The sequence below is a fragment of the Heptranchias perlo genome, chromosome 12 (assembly GCF_035084215.1).
Source record: "Heptranchias perlo isolate sHepPer1 chromosome 12, sHepPer1.hap1, whole genome shotgun sequence".
Taxonomy (NCBI): Eukaryota; Metazoa; Chordata; class Chondrichthyes; order Hexanchiformes; family Hexanchidae; genus Heptranchias; species Heptranchias perlo.
This window is the reverse complement of record NC_090336.1, coordinates 74866496-74884018: the sequence shown is the minus strand read 5'-3', so window position 1 is coordinate 74884018 and position 17523 is coordinate 74866496. Positions and strand designations below refer to the sequence as shown.

Sequence of the window (17523 nt, the reverse complement as noted above, 5' to 3'; positions counted from 1 at the left end):
GTCTCGCTGCAGGTAGGCTTGTTGGGCTCCTGCTCCTCCAGGCCCACAAGCTGCGCCTTTCGGGGCACCTGCCCTGTTAGCCTCGGGCCCTCTCACCTCCTTTCATGAGGCGTAAAACCAGAAGGCCCGAGAATCCCGGCCCCCCCACCCCCCCGGGGTTGAAGTTGGGAGTCAGTGAAAGATGGAGGCCTCAAGCCTCCTTGAAAGGTTTGAAGGCCCGGCCCGCCTCCCGGGAGCGGGTTAGCCGCACGCCCCTTGTTCTGCCCCGATGAAAACCGGAAACGGGCGGGTTGGAGGCAGGTTGGGGGCGGGTCTGAAATGGTGGCAAATTTCAATGCCCCCACCCCCCCTTTTAAAATCGAGCCCATCATCTCCGAGTCAGAAGGTGGTGGGTTCGAGCCCCCACTCCAGAGACTTAACCCAATAATCCAGGCCCACACTCCCAGTGCAATACTGAGGGAGCGCCGCACTGTCGGAGGGTCAGTACTGAGGGAGCGCCGCACTGTCGGAGGGTCAGTACTGAGGGAGCGCCGCACTGTCGGAGGGTCAGTACTGAGGGAGTGCTGCACTGTCGGAGGGTCAGTACTGAGGGAGCGCCGCACTGTCGGAGGGTCAGTACTGAGGGAGCGCTGCACTGTCGGAGGGTCAGTACTGAGGGAGCGCCGCACTGTCGGAGGGTCAGTACTGAGGGAGCGCCGCACTGTCGGAGGGGCAGTACTGAGGGAGCGCCGCACTGTCGGAGGGTCAGTACTGAGGGAGTGCAGCACTGTCGGAGGGTCAGTACTGAGGGAGTGCAGCACTGTCGGAGGGTCAGTACTGAGGGAGTGCTGCACTGTCGGAGGGTCAGTACTGAGGGAGTGCAGCACTGTCGGAGGGTCTGTACTGAGGGAGTGCAGCACTGTCGGAGGGTCAGTACTGAGGGAGTGCCGCACTGTCGGAGGGTCAGTACTGAGGGAGCGCCGCACTGTCGGAAGGTCAGTACTGAGGGAGTGCCGCACTGTCGGAGGGTCAGTACTGAGGGAGCGCCGCACTGTTGGAGGGTCAGTACTGAGGGAGCGCCGCACTGTCGGAGGGTCAGTACTGAGGGAGCGCCGCACTGTCGGAGGGTCAGTACTGAGGGAGCGCTGCACTGTCGGAGGGTCAGTACTGAGGGAGTGCTGCACTGTCGGAGGGTCAGTACTGAGGGTGCGCCGCACTGTCGGAGGGTCAGTACTGAGGGAGAGCTGCACTGTCGGAGGGTCAGTACTGAGGGAGCGTTGCACTGTCGGAGGGTCAGTACTGAGGGAGCACCGCACTGTCGGAGGGTCAGTACTGAGGGAGCACCGCACTGTCGGAGGGTCAGTACGGAGGGAGTGCTGCACTGTCGGAGGGTCAGTACTGAGGGAGCATTGCACTGTCGGAGGGTCAGTACTGAGGGAGCGCCGCACTGTCGGAGGGTCAGTACTGAGGGAGCGCTGCACTGTCGGAGGGTCAGTACTGAGGGAGCGCTGCACTGTCGGAGGTGCCGTCTTTTGGATGAGACGTTAAACCGAGGTCCCGTCTGCCCTCTCAAGTGGATGTAAAAGATCCCACGGCCACTCTTTTGAAGAAGAGCAGGGGGGAGTTCTCCCCGGTGTCCTGGGGCCAATATTTATCCCTCAACCAACATCACTAAAAAACAGATGATCTGGGTCATTTCCCCCGTTGCTGTTTGTGGGATCTTGCTGTGCGCAAATTGACTGCCACGTTTCCTACATCACAACAGTGACCACACTTGAAAAGTGCTTGATTGGCTGTGAAGCACTTTGGGATGTGAAAGGTGCTATATAAATGCAAGTTTGTTCTTTGTTCCCACTGTTGCAGGAAAATCTGAATGACAGTCTGGCGAGAGCTGCAGTGACCATTGACATCGCGGTCGTCGATGAAGATAACAAGCCTCCAGTTTTCATGCCATGTTCTTTCATTGCCAACGATGTCCCAAGCATCTGTCTCCGTGCAGTATACGTGGGAAACGTCACAGAAAACAGGATGGAGGTAAGCATCCTGTCACTCGGAAATTTCGAACTTGCATTTCCGGCTCCCGTTTCATCTCTTGCATTGATTTCTCCCTCATATTTACTGCAGATTGGTGCATTGCACCTGGATCCTTGCAGCGTTCACTCTGTCGATGGTGATTCAGGAATTAATGCAAAAATCGGATATAGAATTATAGCAGGTGAGTTGGCAGCTGGTGGTCTGCATTGTTGTTTTATGGATTCAATCCATCATGTACGATAAGTAGTACAATTTTAAAGGGGGTGCAGGAACAGAGAGATCTGGGGGTGTACGTACACAAATCTTTGAAGGTGGCAGGACAAGTTGAGAAGGTTGTTAAAAAGCCATACTGGATCCTGGGCTTTATTAATAGAGGCACAGAGTACAAAAGCAAGGAAGTTATTCTAAACCTTTATAAAACGCTGGTTGGGCCTCAGCTGGAGTATTGTGTCCAATTCTGGGCACCGCACTTTAGGAAGGATGTCAAGGCCTTGGAGAGGGTGCAGAGGAGATTTACTAGAATGGTTCCAGGGATGAGGGTCTTGAGTTATGTGGAGAGACTGGAGAAGCTGGGATTGTTCTCCTTGGAACAGAGAATGATGTGGAGATGCCGGTGATGGACTGGGGTGGACAAATGTACAGAGTCGTGCAACACAAGGTTATAGTCCAACCTGGACTATAACCTGGTGTTGTACGACTCTGTACATTAGAACAGAGAAGGTTAAGGGGAGATTTGATCGAGGTGTTCAAAATCATGAGGGGTTTTGACAGAGTAAATAAGGAGAAACTGTTTCCAGTGGCAGGAGGGTCGGTGACCAGAGGACGCAGATTTAAGGTGATTGACAAAAGAACCAGAGGGGAGATGAGAATTTTTTTACGCAGCGAGTTGTTCTGATCTGGAACGCGCTGCCTGAAAGGGCGGTGGAAGCAGATTCAATGATAACTTTCAAAAGGGAATTGGATAAATACTTGAAGGGGTGAAAATTTCAGGGCTCTGGGGAAAGAGCAGGGGGAGGAGTGGGACTAATTGGACAGCTCTTTCAAAGAGCCGGCACAGGCTCGATGGGTCGAATGGCCTCCTCCTGTGCTGTATGATTCGATGATTGTGTGATTCTATGTGTATTAATCAGCTCCGCTTGTCAGTGTGACATTAGTTCTGGTTTAATTTTCCATCTTTCTTTTATTTGGAGAACCCAAGTAAGGAGTCAAGTCTCGTAGAGGGACTGAACAGAGTAGAGGGAAGAGAAAGACAGATCAATCACAGAATCATAGAATGGTCACAGCATCGAACGTGGCCATTTGGCCCTTCGAGCCCGTGCCGGCTCTCTGCAAGAGCATTCCAGTCTGTCCCACTCCCCCGCCCTTTCCCCGTAGCCCTGCGAATAACGGCTGGTCACGCCAAACGTGGATTTTCGAAGTCAATAGACAGTAGGAGGAAGGGCAGACTGAGGGACGTGAGGGGTTGCACAGACCCCAGAAAAGAATAGTTGGGTCGGAAACAAGGCGATGAGTCTCGGTCTCAACACATCGAGGATACGGGAGGAGGAAGAGTGAGGAGGATGGAGCATTTGCAACTGAGAAGGAAGAAGCCACAGAATACGAAAGGAGCAGTAACCAGTGGAGACGAGTTTCCCCAGGGCTTCTCCAGTTCCACTGTCTTAAATTTGCCGCAAGTTCAGCCGAATCCTCGTTTGCACGTAAGCGGGGTGTCCGTTAAAGTCACAGGGGCCGAGAGCGACAATATTTCAATTATGCACAACATGTTTACTCCTTTTCGAAGACGTGTGTGACTGAAGTAAGGAAGGCCTGTAACTGACCAATGAAGAGGCGACAAGTGGTGATACAGAGGAATGCACTTTGTAATTTCGTTCACCATTTTACCAAATTTGGTCCCTTTAAGAAATGGCCGAGTGGCCTCCCTTCTGTGCTGGACTTTCGATGGCCCATGTGATGTTTACATTGTCCATGAACGGTGAGAGCCGGGAGTCTCAGCAGGTTCAACATTCAACATGGCCAACCAGTGCAGACCAGCAATCAACAGAGCCAATCAGATGTTGAACGACAGCCAGAACGACAAATTTATTTTAAATTCCACAAGCTTTCGGAGGCTTCCTCCTTCGTCAGGTGACACCGTTCACCTGACGAAGGAGGAAGCCTCCGAAAGCTTGTGGAATTTAAAATAAATTTGTTGGACTATAACTTGGTGTTGTAAAATTGTTTACTACAGCCAGAACAGCAGAGTAGAGTCAGAGGAAGTTGTGATCGAACTGTCCAGGGCTCTGGTCAGACTCACCTTGACCACTGTGTCCAGTTCTGGTCAGACCCACCTTGTGCACTGTGTCCAGTTCTGGTCAGACCCACCTTGTGCACTGTGTCCAGTTCTGGTCAGACCCACCTTGTGCACTGTGACCAGTTCTGGTCAGACCCACCTTGTGCACTGTGTCCAGTTCTGGTCAGACCCACCTTGTGCACTGTGTCCAATTCTGGTCAGACCCTCCTTGTGCACTGTGTCCAGTTCTGGTCAGACCCACCTTGAGCACTGTGTCAATGGATGTTATTTATTTGGACTTCCAGAAGGCATTTGATAAGGTCCCACATAAGAGACTGTTAGCTAAGATAGAAGCCCGTGGAATTGAGGGAAAAGTACGGACTTGGTTAGGAAGTTGGCTGAGCGAAATGCGACAGAGAGTAGGGATAATGGGAAGGTACTCACATTGGCAGGATGTGACTAGTGGAGTCCCGCAGGGATCTGTCTTGGGGCCTCAATTATTCACAATATTTATTAACGACTTAGATGAAGGCATCGAAAGTCTCATATCTAAGTTTGCCGATGACACAAAGATTGGTGGCATTGTAGGCAGTGTAGATGAAAACATAAAATTACAAAGTGATATTGATAGATTAGGTGAATGGGCAAAACTGTGGCAAATGGAATTCAATGCAGACAAATGTGAGGTCACCCACTTTGGATCAAAAAAGGATAGAACAGGGTACTTTCTAAATGGTAAAAAGTTAAAAACAGTGGATGTCCAAAGGAACTTCGGGGTTCAGGTACATCGATCATTGAAGTGTCATGAACAGGTGCAGAAAATAATCAATAAGGCTAATGGAATGCTGGCCTTTATATCCGGAGGACTGGAGTACAAGGGGGCAGAAGTTATGCTGCAGCTATACAAAACCCTGGTTAGACCGCACCTGGAGTACTGTGAGCAGTTCTGGGCACCGCACCTTCGGAAGGACATATTGGCCTTGGAGGGAGTGCAGCGTAGGTTTACTAGAATGATACCCGGACTTCAAGGGTTAAGTTACGAGGAGAGATTACACAAATTGGGGTTGTATTCTCTGGAGTTTCGAAGGTTAAGGGGTGATCTGATCGAAGTTTATAAGATATTAAGGGGAACAGATAGGGTGGATAGAGAGAAACTATTTCCGCTGGTTGGGGATTCTAGGAGTAGGGGGCACAGTCTAAAAATTAGAGCCAGACCTTTCAGGAGCGAGATTAGAAAACATTTCTACACACAAAGGGTGGTAGAAGTTTGGAACTCTCTTCCGCAAACGGCAATTGATACTAGCTCAATTGCTAAATTTAAATGTGAGATAGATAGCTTTTTGGCAACCAAAGGTATTAAGGGATATGGGCCAAAGGCAGGTATATGGAGTTAGATCACAGATCAGCCATGATCTTATCAAATGGCGGAGCAGGCACGAGGGGCTGAATGGCCTACTCCTGTTCCTATGTTCCTATGTTCCAATTCTGGTCAGACCCACCTTGTGCACTGTGTCCAGTTCTGGTCAGACTTACCTTGAGCACTGTGTCCAGTTCTGGTCAGACCCACCTTGTGCACTGTGTCCAGTTCTGGTCAGACTCACCTTGTTCACTGTGTCCAGTTCTGATCAGACCCACCTTGAGCACTGTGTCCAGTTCTGGTCAGACTCACCTTGTTCACTGTGTCCAGTTCTGATCAGACCCACCTTGAGCACTGTGTCCAGTTCTGGTTAGACTTACCTTGAGCACTGTATCCAGTTCTGGTCAGATTCACCTTGAGCACTGTGTCCAGTTCTGGTCAGACTTACCTTGAGCACTGTGTCCAGTTCTGGTCAGATTCACCTTGAGCACTGTGTCCAGTTCTGGTCAGGCCCACCTTGAGCACTGTGACCAGTTCTGGTCAGACCCACCTTGAGCACTGTGTCCAGTTCTGGTCAGACTCACCTTGTGCACTGTGTCCAGTTCTGGTCAGACCCACCTTGTGCACTGTGTCCAGTTCTGGTCAGACTCACCTTGAGCACTGTGTCCAGTTCTGGTCAGACCCACCTTGAGCACTGTGTCCAGTTCTGGTCAGACTCACCTTGAGCACTGTGTCCAGTTCTGGTTAGACTCACCTTGTGCACTCTGTCCAGTTCTGGTCAAACTCACCTTGAGCAGTGTGTCCAGTTCTGGTCAGACCCACCTTGTGCACTGTGTCCAGTTCTGGTCAGACCCACCTTGAGCACTGTGTCCAGTTCTGGTCAGACCCACCTTGAGCACTGTGTCCAGTTCTGGTCAGACTCACCTTGAGCACTGTGTCCAGTTCTGGCCACCGAGACACGGGGGAAACATTCAAACACTGGAGGCAGTGCAGGAGGAGCCTCGTCTCCTCACCTGATCCTTAGTGTTGAACAATTGAAGCTACAATGGCGGGAGGAGAACGTTCGGATCTCTCTGGATGGATGGGCCAAACGGCCTTCCACATCCGTAACTATCTTGTGATTTGAGAAATCTTCCTATTCCCAAACCACCAGGTCTCGGCCGATTCCAGGATTTTCTGACCTGCCTTGTAAGGGGAATCTTTTGTCACTCCTTACATTGGGCAAATGCCATCCCTACATTGGGAGTTCCCAGTCCCTTGGCCCATTGAGGAGCCAGTGTAGGATTGGAGGCCAGTGCACCCAATGAGATGAGGTGTACCAGCCTCCGGATGGGACCCAGCGAGGGGAGGGGTCAAAGGCAAGAAAGCAGCCAGGACCCCCAAAGAAGAATACTTTTGTTTTCTCTTTTACAAATCTGGATCACCCCTTTACACAGGGGGCCATGGTGCAGAAGGCTCGGGTCAGGGGGTGGGGTCTGGACAATCCAGCCAACAGGGACTGGGTGTCCTCTCTCTATGGGGTGGGGACCAGACCTGAGCATGTTGTGAGAGTCGTGCCTGCCTAACCCATACAAATTCAGTGCCCTACCACTGACCCCATCAACATAAACAATGAAAGCATTTCTTCACACAAAGGGGAGTGGTAATCTGGAACTCTCACCCCCCAAAAAGCTGTCGAGGCTGGGGGTCAATTGAAAATTTCAAAACTGAGATTGATCGATTTTTGTTGGGTGAGGGGATTAAGGGTTACGGAACCAAGGCGGGTAAATGGAGTTAAGAATCAGATCAGCCATGATCTAATTGAATGGTGGAACAGGCTCGAGGGGCTGAATGGCCTCCTCCTGATCCCATGTTCTTCCTATTCCCAACTTCCATCATGTCCATCACTCTCAATCACCATCCATCACTCTCAATCACAGTCGATCACTCTCAATCACCGTCCATCACTCTCAATCACAGTCGATCACTCTCAATCACCGTCCATCACTCTCAATCACCATCCATCACTCTCAATCACCGTCCATCACTCCCAATCACCGTCCATTACTCTCAATCACAGTCCATCACATTCAATCACCGTCCATCACTCTCAATCACCGTCCATCACTCTCAATCATTGTCCATTACTCTCAATCACCGTCCATCACTCTCAATCACCGTCCATCACTCTCAATCATTGTCCATTACTCTCAATCACCATCCATCACTCTCAATCACAGTCCATCACATTCAATCGCCGTCCATCATTCTCAATCACCGTCCATCACTCTCAATTATCATCCATCATTCTCAATCACCATCCATCACTCTCAATCACCGTCCATCACTCTCAATCACCATCCATCATTCTCAATCACCGTCCATCACTCTCAATCACTGTCCATCACATTCAATCACCGTCCATCCCTCCCAATCACTGTCCATCACTCTCAATCACTGTTCATCACTCTCAATCACTGTCCATCACATTCAATCACCGTCCATCACTCTCAATCACCGTCCATCACTCTCAATCACAGTCCATCACATTCAATCACCGTCCATCACATTCAATCACCGTCCATCACTCTCAATCACCATCCATCACATTCAATCACCATCCATCACTCTCAATCACTGTCCATCACTCTCAATCACAGTCCATCACATTCAATCACCGTCCATCACATTCAATCACCGTCCATCACATTCAATCACCGTCCATCACTCTCAATCATTGTCCATTACTCTCAATCACCGTCCATCACTCTCAATCACAGTCCATCACATTCAATCACCGTCCATCACTCTCAATCACCGTCCATCACTCTCAATTATCATCCATCACTCTCAATCACTGTTCATCACTCTCAATCATTGTCCATCACATTCAATCACCGTCCATCACTCTCAATCACAGTCCATCACATTCAATCGCCGTCCATCACTCTCAATCACCGTCCATCACTCTCAATTATCATCCATCACTCTCAATCACCGTCCATCACTCTCAATCACTGTCCATCACTCTCAATCACCGTCCATCACTCTCAATTATCATCCATCACATTCAATCACAGTCCATCACATTCAATCACCGTCCATCACTCTCAATCACAGTCCATCACATTCAATCGCCGTCCATCACTCTCAATCACCGTCCATCACTCTCAATTATCATCCATCACTCTCAATCACCGTCCATCACTCTCAATCACTGTCCATCACATTCAATCACCGTCCATCCCTCCCAATCACTGTCCATCACTCTCAATCACCGTCCATCACTCTCAATCACTGTCCATCACATTCAATCACCGTCCATCACTCTCAATCACTGTTCATCACTCTCAATCACTGTCCATCACATTCAATCACCGTCCATCACATTCAATCACCGTCCATCACTTTCAATCACCGTCCATCACTCTCAATCACCGTCCATCACTCTCAATCACCGTCCATCACTCTCAATCACCGTCCATCACTCTCAATCACAGTCCATCACTCTCAATTACTGTCCATCACATTCAATCACCGTCCATCACTCTCAATTACTGTCCATCACGTTCAATCACCGTCCATCACTCTCAATCACCGTCCATCACTCTCAATTACTGTCCATCACGTTCAATCACCGTCCATCACTCTCAATCACCGTCCATCACTCTCAATCACAGTCCATCACATTCAATCACCGTCCATCACAATCAATCACCGTCCATCACTCTCAATCACCGTCCATCACTCTCAATCATTGTCCATTACTCTCAATCACCGTCCATCACTCTCAATCACAGTCCATCACATTCAATCGCCGTCCATCATTCTCAATCACCGTCCATCACTCTCAATTATCATCCATCATTCTCAATCACCGTCCATCACTCTCAATCACTGTCCATCACATTCAATCACCGTCCATCCCTCCCAATCACTGTCCATCACTCTCAATCACTGTTCATCACTCTCAATCACTGTCCATCACATTCAATCACCGTCCATCACTCTCAATCACCGTCCATCACATTCAATCACTGTCCATCACTCTCAATCACCGTCCATCACTCTCAATCACCGTCCATCACATTCAATCACCGTCCATCACATTCAATCACCATCCATCACTCTCAATCACCGTCCATCATATTCAATCACCATCCATCACTCTCAATTACTGTCCATCACATTCAATCACCATCCATCACTCTCAATTACTGTCCATCACATTCAATCACCATCCATCACTCTCAATTACTGTCCATCACATTCAATCACCATCCATCACTCTCAATTACTGTCCATCACATTCAATCAACGTCCATCACTCCCAATCACCATCCATCACTCTCAATCACTGTTCATCACTCTCATTCACCGTCCATCACATTCAATCACCGTCCATCACTCTCAATCACCGTCCATCACATTCAATCACCGTCCATCACATTCAATCACCGTCCATCACTCTCAATCATCATCCATCACTCTCAATCACCATCCATCACATTCAATCACCATCCATCATTCTCAATCACCGTCCATCACATTCAATCACCATCCATCATTCTCAATCACCGTCCGTCACTCTCAATCATCGTATATCACTCTCAATCACCGTCCATTACTCTCAATCACCGTCCATCACTCTCAATCACAGTCCATCACTCTCAATCACCATCCATCACTCTCAATCACAGTCCATCACATTCAATCACCGTCCATCACTCTCAATCACCGTCCATCACATTCAATCACCGTCCATCACATTCAATCACCGTCCATCACTCTCAATCATCATCCACCACTTTCAATCACCGTCTATCACTCTCAATCATCATCCATCACATTCAATCACCGTCCATCACTCTCAATCATCATCCATCACTCTCAATCACTGTTCATCACTCTCAATCACCGTCCATCACATTCAATCATCGTCCATCACTCCCAATCACCATCCATCACTCTCAATCACTGTTCATCACTCTCAATCACCGTCCATCACATTCAATCATCGTCCATCACTCCCAATCACAGTCCATCACATTCAATCACCGTCCATCACTCTCAAACATCATCCATCACTCTCAATCATCATCCATCACTCTCAATCACCATCCATCACATTCAATCACCATCCATCACTCTCAACCATCATCCACCACTCTCAATCACCATCCATCACTCTCAATCACCGTCCATCACATTCAATCATTGTCCATCACTCTCAATCACCATCCATCGCTCTCAATCACTGTCCATCACATTCAATCACCATCCATCACTCTCAATCATCATCCACCACTCTCAATCACCATCCATCACTCTCAATAATCATCCACCACTCTCAATCACCGTCCACCACTCTCAATCACCGTCCATCACTCTCAATCACCATCCATCACTCTCAATTACTGTCCATCACATTCAATCAACGTCCATCACTCCCAATCACCATCCATCACTCTCAATCACTGTTCATCACTCTCAATCACCGTCCATCACATTCAATCATCGTCCATCACTCCCAATCACAGTCCATCACATTCAATCACCGTCCATCACTCTCAAACATCATCCATCACTCTCAATCATCATCCATCACTCTCAATCACCATCCATCACATTCAATCACCATCCATCACTCTCAACCATCATCCACCACTCTCAATCACCATCCATCACTCTCAATCACCGTCCATCACATTCAATCATTGTCCATCACTCTCAATCACCATCCATCGCTCTCAATCACTGTCCATCACATTCAATCACCATCCATCACTCTCAATCATCATCCACCACTCTCAATCACCATCCATCACTCTCAATAATCATCCACCACTCTCAATCACCGTCCACCACTCTCAATCACCGTCCATCACTCTCAATCATCATCCATCACTCTCAATCACCGTCCATCACTCTCAATCACCATCCATCACATTCAATCACCGTCCATCACTCTTAATCACCATCCATCACTCTCAATCACAGTCCATCACACTCAATCACCGTCCATCACTCTCAATCACCGACCATCGCTCTCAATCACTGTCCACCACATTCAATCACCGTCCATCACTCTCGATCATCATCCACCACTCTCAATCACCATCCATCACTCTCAATCATTGTCCATCACTCTCAATCACCGTCCATCACTCTTAATCAGCGTCCATCACTCTCAATCACCGACCATCGCTCTCAATCACTGTCCACAACATTCAATCACCGTCCATCACTCTCGATCATCATCCACCACTCTCAATCACCGTTCATCACTCTCAATCACCGTCCATCACTCTCAATCACCATCAATCACATTCAATCACCGTCCATCCCTCCCAATCACTGTCCATCACTCTCAATCACTGTTCATCACTCTCAATCACTGTCCATCACATTCAATCACCGTTCATCACTCTCAATCACCGTCCACCACTTTCAATCACCGTCTATCACTCTCAATCATCATCCATCACATTCAATCACCGTCTATCACTCTCAATCATCATCCATCACATTCACTCACCGTCCATCACTCTCAATCACCGTCCACCACTCTCAATCACCGTCCATCACTCTCAATCACCATCCATCACATTCAATCACCGTCCATCACATTCAATCACCGTCCATCACTCTCAATCACCGTCCATCACTCTCAATCACCGTCCATCACATTCAATCACCGTCCATCACTCTCAATCATCATCCACCACTTTCAATCACCGTCCATCACTCTCAATCATCATCCACCACTTTCAATCACCGTCTATCACTCTCAATCATCATCCATCACTCTCAATCACCATCCATCACATTCAATCACCATCCATCATTCTCAATCACCGTCCATCACATTCAATCACCATCCATCATTCTCAATCACCGTCCGTCACTCTCAATCATCGTATACCACTCTCAATCACCGTCCATTACTCTCAATCACCGTCCATCACTCTCAATCACAGTCCATCACTCTCAATCACCATCCATCACTCTCAATCACCGTCCATCACATTCAATCACCGTCCATCACTCTCAATCACTGTCCATCACATTCAATCACCGTCCAGCACTCTCAATCATCATCCATCACTCTCAATCACCGTCCATCACTCTCAATCACCGTCCATCACTCTCAATCACCGTCCATCACATTCAATCACCGTCCATCACTCTCAATCACTGTCCACCACTCTCAATCACCGTCCATCACTCTCAATCACCATCCATCACATTCAATCACCGTCCATCACACTCAATCACGTCCATCACTCTCAATCACTGTCCATCACTCTCAATTACCATCCATCACTCTCAATCACTATTCATTACTCACAATCACCGACCATCACTCTCAATCATTGTCCATCACTCTCAATCACCGTCCATCACTCTTAATCACCGTCCATCACTCTCAATCACCGACCATCGCTCTCAATCACTGTCCACCACATTCAATCACCGTCCATCACTCTCGATCATCATCCACCACTCTCAATCACCGTCTATCACTCTCAATCACCGTCCATCACTCTCAACCACCATCCATCACATTCAATCACCATCCATCACTCTCAATCATCATCCACCACTTTCAATCACCGTCCATCACTCTCGATCATCATCCACCACTCTCAATCACCGTCTATCACTCTCAATCACCGTCCATCACTCTCAATCACCGTCCATCGCTCTCAATCACTGTCCATCACATTCAATCACCGTCCAGCACTCTCAATCATCATCCACCACTCTCAATCACCGTCCATCACTCTCAATCACCGTCCATCACTCTCAATCACCATCCATCACATTCAATCACCGTCCATCACTCTCAATCACCGTCCATCACTCTCAATCACCATCCATCACTCTCAATCACAGTCCATCACACTCAATCACATCCATCACTCTCAATCACCGTCCATCACTCTCAATCACCGACCATCGCTCTCAATCACTGTCCACCACATTCAATCACCGTCCATCACTCTCGATCATCATCCACCACTCTCAATCACCATCCATCACTCTCAATCATTGTCCATCACTCTCAATCACCGTCCATCACTCTTAATCACCGACCATCGCTCTCAATCACTGTCCACAACATTCAATCACCGTCCATCACTCTCAATCACCGTCCATCACTCTCAATCACCGTCCATCACATTCAATCACCGTCCATCACTCTCAATCACCGTCCATCACTCTCAATCACCGTCCATCACTCTCAATCACCGTCCATCACATTCAATCACCGTCCATCACTCTCAATCACCATCCATCACTCTCAATCACCGTCCATCACTCTCAATCACCATCCATCACTCTCAATCACCATCCATTACTCTCAATCACCGACCATCACTCTCAATCATTGTCCATCACTCTCAATCATTGTCCATCACTCTCAATCACCGTCCATCACTCTCAATCACCACCCATCACTCTCAATCACAGTCTATCACATTCAATCACCGTCCATCACAATCAATCACCGTCCATCACTCTCAATCATTGACAATTACTCTCAATCACCGTCCATCACTCTCAATCACAGTCCATCACATTCAATAGCCGTCCATCACTCCCAATCACTGTCCACCACTCTCAATCATCATCCATCACTCTCAAACACAGTCCATCACATTCAATCACCATCCATCATTCTCAATCACCGTCCGTCACTCTCAATCACTGTCCATCACATTCAATCACCGTCCATCACTCCCAATCACTGTCCATCACTCTCAATCATCATCCATCACTCTCAAACACAGTCCATCACATTCAATCACCATCCATCATTCTCAATCACTGTCCATCACATTCAATCACCGTCCATCACTCCCAATCACTGTCCATCACTCTCAATCACCGTCCATCACTCCCAATTACTGTCCATCACATTTAATCACTGTCCATCACTCCCAATCACCATCCATCACTCTCAATCACTGTTCATCACTCTCAATCACTGTCCATCACATTCAATCACCGTCCATCACTCCCAATCACAGTCCATCACATTCAATCACCGTCCATCACTCTCAATCACCGTCCAACACTCTCAATCACCGTCCATCACTCTCAATTATCATCCATCATTCTCAATCACCGTCCATCACTCTCAATCACCGTCCATCACTCCCAATCACCATCCATCACTCTCAATCACTGTTCATCACTCTCAATCACTGTCCATCACATTCAATCACCGTCCATCACTCCCAATCACAGTCCATCACATTCAATCACCGTCCATCACTCTCAATCACCGTCCAACACTCTCAATCACCGTCCATCACTCTCAATTATCATCCATCATTCTCAATCACCGTCCATCACTCCCAATCACTGTCCATCACTCTCAATCACTGTTCATCACTCTCAATCACTGTCCATCACATTCAATCACCGTCCATCCCTCCCAATCACTGTCCATCACTCTCAATCACTGTTCATCACTCTCAATCACCGTCCATCACATTCAATCACCGTCCATCACTCTCAATCACCGTCCATCACATTCAATCACCGTCCATCACTCTCAATTACTGTCCATCACGTTCAATCACCGTCCATCACTCTCAATCACCGTCCATCACTCTCAATCACAGTCCATCACTCTCAATCACCGTCCATCACTCTCAATCACAGTCCATCACATTCAATCACCGTCCATCACAATCAATCACCGTCCATCACTCTCAATCACCGTCCATCACTCTCAATCATTGTCCATTACTCTCAATCACCGTCCATCACTCTCAATCACAGTCCATCACATTCAATCGCCGTCCATCATTCTCAATCACCGTCCATCACTCTCAATTATCATCCATCATTCTCAATCACCGTCCATCACTCTCAATCACTGTCCATCACATTCAATCGCCGTCCATCATTCTCAATCACCGTCCATCACTCTCAATTATCATCCATCATTCTCAATCACCGTCCATCACTCTCAATCACCGTCCATCACATTCAATCACCGTCCATCACTCTCAATTACTGTCCATCACATTCAATCACCATCCATCACTCTCAATCACAGTCCATCACATTCAATCACCGTCCATCACATTCAATCACCATCCATCACTCTCAATCACCGTCCATCATATTCAATCACCATCCATCACTCTCAATTACTGTCCATCACATTCAATCACCATCCATCACTCTCAATTACTGTCCATCACATTCAATCAACGTCCATCACTCCCAATCACCATCCATCACTCTCAATCACTGTCCACCACTCTCAATCACCGTCCATCACTCTCAATCACCGTCCATCACATTCAATCACCGTCCATCACTCTCAATCACCGTCCATCACTCTCAATCACCGTCCATCACATTCAATCACCGTCCATCACATTCAATCACCGTCCATCACTCTCAATCACCGTCCATCACTCTCAATCACCGTCCATCACTCTCAATCACCGTCCTCACTCTCAATCACCATCCATCACATTCAATCACCATCCATCATTCTCAATCAGCCTCCATCACATTCAATCACCGTCCATCATTCTCAATCACCGTCCATCACTCTCAATCACCGTCCGTCACTCTCAATCACCATCCATAACATTCAATCACCGTCTATCACTCTCAATCATCATCCATCACTCTCAATCACCATCCATCACATTCAATCACCATCCATCATTCTCAATCAGCCTCCATCACATTCAATCACCATCCATCATTCTCAATCACCGTCCATCACTCCCAATCACCGTCCATCACTCTCAATCACCGTCCATCACTCTCAATCATTGTCCATTACTCTCAATCACCGTCCATCACTCTCAATCACAGTCCATCACATTCAATCGCCGTCCATCATTCTCAATCACCGTCCATCACTCTCAATCACTGTCCATCACATTCAATCACCGTCCATCCCTCCCAATCACTGTCCATCACTCTCAATCACTGTTCATCACTCTCAATCACTGTCCATCACATTCAATCACTGTCCATCACTCTCAATCACCGTCCATCACATTCAATCACCGTCCATCACTCTCAATCACCGTCCATCACATTCAATCACCGTCCATCACTCTCAATCACCGTCCATCACTCTCAATCACAGTCCATCACTCTCAATCACCGTCCATCACTCTCAATCACAGTCCATCACATTCAATCACCGTCCATCACAATCAATCACCGTCCAACACTCTCAATCACCGTCCATCACTCTCAATCATTGTCCATTACTCTCAATCACCGTACATCACTCTCAATCACAGTCCATCACATTCAATCGCCGTCCATCATTCTCAATCACCGTCCATCACTCTCAATTATCATCCATCATTCTCAATCACCGTCCATCACTCTCAATCACAGTCCATCACATTCAATCACCGTCCATCACTCTCAATCACTGTCCATCACTCTCAATCACTGTTCATCACTCTCAATCACTGTCCATCACATTCAATCACCGTCCATCACTCTCAATCACCGTCCATCATTCTCAATTACTGTCCATCACATTCAATCACCGTCCATCACTCTCAATCACAGTCCATCACTCTCAATCACCGTCCATCACATTCAATCACAGTCCATCACTCTCAATCACAGTCCATCACTCTCAATCACCGTCCATCACATTCAATCACCATCCATCACTCTCAATCACCGTCCATCACATTCAATCACCGTCCATCACTCTCAATCACCGTCCATCACTCTCAATCACTGTCCATCACAATCAATCACAGTCCATCACATTCAATCACCATCCATCACTCTCAATCACTGTTCATCACTCTCAATCACTGTCCATCACATTCAATCACCATCCATCACTCTCAATCACCATCCATCACATTCAATCACCGTCCATCAC

At 47.8% G+C, this 17523-nt stretch overlaps 1 protein-coding gene across 4 annotated transcripts in view; it reads left to right on the top strand.

The window, feature by feature from the left end:
• Window positions 1-17523, top strand: part of LOC137328099 (cadherin-related family member 5-like) — an 84773-nt gene that overhangs the window by 17446 nt on the left and 49804 nt on the right. For all 4 annotated transcript variants that reach the window (XM_067994276.1, XM_067994278.1, XM_067994275.1 and 1 more), the window contains exons 7-8: window positions 1843-2013; window positions 2104-2194. In XM_067994276.1, the coding sequence (XP_067850377.1) occupies window positions 1843-2013; window positions 2104-2194 (262 nt within the window). The remainder of the gene's footprint in view (window positions 1-1842; window positions 2014-2103; window positions 2195-17523) is intronic.